General features: G+C 48.4%; 1 protein-coding gene across 2 annotated transcripts in view; it reads right to left on the reverse strand.

The window, feature by feature from the left end:
* ATP1B4 (ATPase Na+/K+ transporting family member beta 4) overlaps window positions 1-4,113 on the reverse strand; it is an 18,169-nt gene extending 14,056 nt beyond the window's left edge. The window contains exon 1 of one of the 2 annotated variants that reach the window (XM_007464432.1): window positions 4,024-4,113. In XM_007464432.1, coding sequence (XP_007464494.1) covers window positions 4,024-4,086 — 63 coding nt within the window. In that variant the 5' untranslated portion in view covers window positions 4,087-4,113. The remainder of the gene's footprint in view (window positions 1-4,023) is intronic. The other variant, XM_007464433.1, reaches the window with a different exon arrangement.
* Between the last annotated feature and the right edge of the window lie 1,292 nt (window positions 4,114-5,405).

A 5,405-nucleotide genomic window follows, 5' to 3' on the forward strand; every position in this document is an offset into this window, starting at 1 on the left:
GCTCCGGATGCGCAGGCTCAGCGGCCATGGCTCACGGGCCCAGCCGCTCCGCGGCATGTGGGATCCTCCCGGACCGGGGCATGAACCCGTATCCCCTGCATCGGCAGGCGGACTCCCAACCACTGTGCCACCAGGGAGGCCCCACAATCCCCTTTTTGGAGAAGATTTCCAGTGGCACATCCCACCAGCCAAAATCAATGGAACACGACTCAATATTTGGAGATGCTTCAGATGTCCACTTACCCATAAACATACCTGTTGTTACAAGAGGCAGATTTCTTTCTCTCTGTTCTTTTGCAGGAAATATCCTTTCTATGACCCATTTTGACCCAATATTCTTTCCATAGAGGTGCGAGTTTTATTCTCGGCTTCAGGCATTTGGGCTGTTCCCCTAGGACTGCTCATGTCATTACTCTGTCCTGGGGCCTTGGCTTCCCGCTTAACTTTGTCTGGCCTGTCAGGGCAGAGCTGCGCTCAACACTGGAGGATGGAGTAGTTTTAGACACTCGTGTCCGTGATGGCAAATTCTCAGTCCAAGCCAGCTTTGTCCTAACACCCTGTACACTTTCAGCTGCTCAACCTCACCATCCTAACTTGTAGCTAAAAATAGCCTGGGACAGACATCAGGAGGAGAGGCCAGCTGCTGTACCCCTCCTCAAAACTTAGACTGCCTTCCCAACAGAAACAAGAGATGGGGGCGTTACTCGCTGCTTCTCTGACTGTTGCCCACACTGGAACCTCCTCCTGCCTTAAGCAGGTTGGACAGACCACCTGAGGGCTGGCACAGCAACTGATACTTTCTTCATCTTCCCCCCACCAACCCCATACCCTAGGCAGAAGTCTGGGCACGCAGTAAATGCTCAGCACATATTTGTTGATTGACTGATTGCAGCCATTACTTGAGATCTGAAACTGTAATCTTCTCCGAGTGGTTCTAAGAAAATTAAACAAACAAACAAACAAAAACCAACAACAACAAAAAGAAAAACCCAGACTTCACCAAATGGTATTTCCAATGCCTCCCAGCCACGGGCTGGAGGGTTGGATCTTTGCTCTTTGTGGGTCTGAGGCCACCGTCCCTTCTCTCTGCTGTCCAAATCTGAAGAGTGGCGGGGCCTGTGCACCTGTTGGGGTTGGATGTGTCAAATAATAGAGGCCAGGGGCTCTGTGCTGCACCCTCCCTGCCTGATTCCTCAAAGGCCATTTAGAGGACACTCAGCTAAAAGGGCTGCCATGGCCGGGGGGGGGGGGGGGGGGAAAAAAAGATCAGTAAAAGTGATACAGCGTGACAAGGCTATACTCTCAGCAGTCAGTCTGCCCGGTGCTATCTAGCTCTTGATTATAAGCACTCTTGAATCGCTCTCTAGTTTGTTCAAATGTACAGCTTTATGTCACGCACCATATCAATGCTGACAGGGACCTTGAAGATTCACTTCTCCATGTGAGGCCCAGAGAGGGGACAGGATCTAGCCAAAATCACTCAGCAAGGTCATGATAGAGCTGACAGTCTCAGAACCATGCTTCCTGATACCCTGGACAATGTGATGCTTCTCACACTGAGCACAAGTGCCTAGAGGCGGTTTAGCAGAGGCGGTTTATGGAGCACTACGATGTGTCAGATTCTGTGTTCCCAAGAGACTGGAGGTGCTTATAGTCAAAGATTTCTAACTCTGACAAGGACTCACAGAGTAAGGCTTAGGAAAATAAACCTCATCACTCAATGTTGAATGGATTAATAAATGTTCTTAAATCTATTTCCCTTGTGTATGAACCTATGTACCCATTTGACCTCCAGAATGACATTCTGAGCACCCGGGGGCAGGGTCCATATTTTCTAACTCCTTGATGGCTCTCCACAGTGTGGAGCCCGCAGCTAGGTAACCAGCAGGCACTGAACAAACGTCAGTGATAACTGCCTGACCGAAAACTCCTGAACCAGAGCTCTGGGGGAATGGTCTCACAGAGCTTGCTGCTCTGGCCTCAGCACTCATTTGGACTGTAGTGGGTAGTCATCATGGCCCCCAGAGAATCTAACGCAACTGAGAATCTCAGAGAATTTAAAGTATAACATTTCAACGTGGAGACATTTATATTCCCTTTATATTTTCTGGAAAACTTCCTTTTCTCTCCTTGTTGCCTGTTTGCCTGCCCTCCACCGAGGAGGCAGCTGGCTTTGGCCTCAGCCTGATCTTATTTGTAGATATGAGCTCTCACGATAATCCCATTAAAGATGGCTTGTCATTAAAGCTTTACCCTCCCGGGAAGAATTAACCTTCTCAGAGCTAATTTCCCCCCGGCTCTCACACTGCCTGAGCTTCAGGAACCGCAAATATCTTTTCCCCTCTCCCCTGCTTCCAGGTATAGGAGAACCTCACGTTGTACAAGAGAGGCACTTTTGTGCAACTAAGTATTTAACGGAATCCAATAGGGAATCCTTTGGTAATGAGGGGGTCTGTTTTTGTCAGTTTCCTAAAGTGGCACTGCCCTCATGTGATAGTGTATGTGAGTGTGCTGGGGCCATCGTGTTGCCCTAAAAGGAAAGAGTCTGAAGGGCAGAAGGTGGCTCCATTTTGAGCACTCTAAATATATAAACATATAAACAAATATATAAACAAACAGTATGACCCGAAAGGTAAATTTGTGCCCTGCATTGAGTAACACCCTGTAAACATTCGAACAGTTGGTTAATTGTCAAACAGACATTAGCACCCGATTATTCACTGCATCAAATAATTTCTTTTTAAATTTGATCAAGTAGCCCCTATAAAGAGCAAGATCCCCTGATGCATTTAAAATCCAAACCAGTTGACAAATAATTGAAATTATACACAATGCTTTAGCAGCATTATAGAGAAAAGATGCGAAGTAGGGAATAGTTATGTATGCCCTACAGACTGTGACTGCTCTGAGACCTGGTAGGGACTTTGGGGATGTCAAAAGAGAGATTCTACAAACTGTGGCTGGAAAGTTACGAGAAGCCCTCCGCAGGTTGATACGGGGTTGGAGGAATTCGTGTCTGCCTCTGCTGGCTGTTGACAGTCTCCACTTAGCTCCCTGGTTATATAAGTGGACATTCCCCAAGAAAAATGGATTAAGCTTTGTTTCTTCCTGGGGCCCAGATCACAACCCTCTCTGGGGGAAATTTCAGAATATACCTCCCCGCAAAGAAAACTACTGCATGCAGCATATGTTCATGATTTCTAGCAAAGTAAACGCAAAGAAACTTTGGGTTCAAAAAAATTTCTAATGCACCCTGGAGATAAATGGTGACATTGAAGTTGGGGTGCGTGAGTGCTGGGCAGGGCAGGGTGGCAGGCAGGGAGGCAATGGGTGGTGGAGAATCAGAGGGCTAGGGAGTGGCACGCTGCAAATATGATGGAAAGAGCACAGGATCAGAAGTCAGGAAACTTACATTCTCACTTTGGCTCTTCCAGTAACTTGCAAGTCACTCCTGTGCTCTGAGCCCCAGCAGCCTCCTTTACATAATGAGGGGTTCTGGAGAGATGATGTCTAGGACTGCTCCCAACTTCTATCTAGGATTCCATGCTTTTAGCCATCGTTTGGAATTTCTGCTTTAGAAAAGAGCAGCTGGGTTCCTAAGAAGCTACCACCCAAAGCGACTGAGACAGCTGGGTAGGCAGCGCCTTTCATTTCCTCTTCCCCTTCCCTTCTCTCTTGGCTAAATTTCTTGCTCTCGGAATGAAACCTCTATTCCCAGACTCCAAAAGGTCTGTTCAAATTCTAGACTCCCACAAAAAAATTTTAGAAGTCCCCCTTATTCTCTGGAAGCTTCTCCTTCCCTTATGTTTGTTGCACAGGAAGAGGGGCTTCCTCTTTCAATCCAGCAATTTAGGGTGCAGTGGGGTACTGGGAGTCACTGCTCGAGCTTGAAACGATGGGCTTCCTTAAACTTCACTGTTCCTGCCCATCTTAAGGAGAAGCAGCCCTAAGCCACCACCTACACAACCCCCAACCCACCCCACTAAAAAGGGACAACAAAATATTCTGCTCCCTGGGACTCACAAGTCTGTAGCGATAACCATATGGAAAGGCCGGAGCCCTTCTGGACCGGAGCTGCCTTCTCATGGCTGTTCAGTGGGCAGAGACGCGGCAGAGGCAGGCAAGTGGCTGAGAGCTCTGGAGCTTCTGCTGGTACAGGAGACACTGGTTGCTGGGGATACTTGGCGCCTAGTAAAAGTGAACCCTCCTGGCATGAGCCCTTCCCCAAAATAATCTAACATGCCCCTCTCTCATTGGTTGGCCCCTTCCCTGAATCAAAGGAAAGCCCTTATGGAAAAGCAAGCTCATCATTACAGGGAGGGGGAGATATTCTGGGTCACGAGGATGAGCGACTCACCACCCCCCCCCCCTGGCATGAGCCCTTCCCCAAAATAATCTAACATGCCCCTCTCTCATTGGTTGGCCCCTTCCCTGAATCAAAGGAAAGCCCTTATGGAAAAGCAAGCTCATCATTACAGGGAGGGGGAGATATTCTGGGTCACGAGGATGAGCGACTCACCCCCCCCCCCCCGCCCGCCCCGAACTTCATGTCTCTTCTCACTCCCCGCTCTTCTCTAGCGCCTGAGCTACTATGGGCCCAATGGAAATCTTAAGTTGTGTTCTTCTCAACTGAGAGTTGGATATCAGTGTGTGCAGGGGGTGGGGCGTGGGTGGGAGTTGGGGGTGAGGGGAGTTGGCCAAGAATAACTTTCTTTATTCATAAGGCTGATCTCATGCAAAAGGATCTAGGGTGTCAGGAAAGATTCCCTTTGCTCTCCCCACCTCCCCACACACACACACCAAGCCACCTACGATATTCCTTATTTGTGTCAATCCACCAGCCCCTTGAAGGTGGATTATGCGTTCTGATTTTAGAGGCCAGGCTCCTGCTTTGCCCCTCCCTGCCCAAAGAGGATCTTGGACATGAGAAGCCTTTTTCTAGCCTACATGTCAGAATGACCCCATCAGCACTACCCCTCACACACACACCCCTTGGGATCCTGGCCAAATTTCTGTAGTGGTTGAGCTCTATATTTATCCCTTAGCATCAGGGCAGGGAACAAGCCAGAACTTTGCAGTGTCAGTTTCCCAGACATATGTAACTCCTGAAGCCAATGTGGGATCCAACAAAAGAAAAATTAGTAAAAACAGCCAAGAACATTGTATAGCATTTTTGGTTTGTTTGGTTCACCCCACTGGAGCCTGGGTGGCCAAAAGGCCTAGGAGGAATATGAGATCCTTCACAAATCCCCTTCCCCCCATTACACCCAGGTGACTGAGAATGTTGCAGGTACTGAGATTCTGGGCACATTCATAACCAAGAAAGCCAACCCAACCTCTTAGATAGACAGATTTATTCATAATGCCAAGCCTAGGCTATTCTGATGAAGACAGCTTCAATAGTG

Source organism: Lipotes vexillifer, unplaced genomic scaffold (genome assembly GCF_000442215.2).
Source record: "Lipotes vexillifer unplaced genomic scaffold, Lipotes_vexillifer_v1.1 scaffold681, whole genome shotgun sequence".
NCBI lineage: Eukaryota > Metazoa > Chordata > Mammalia > Artiodactyla > Lipotidae > Lipotes > Lipotes vexillifer.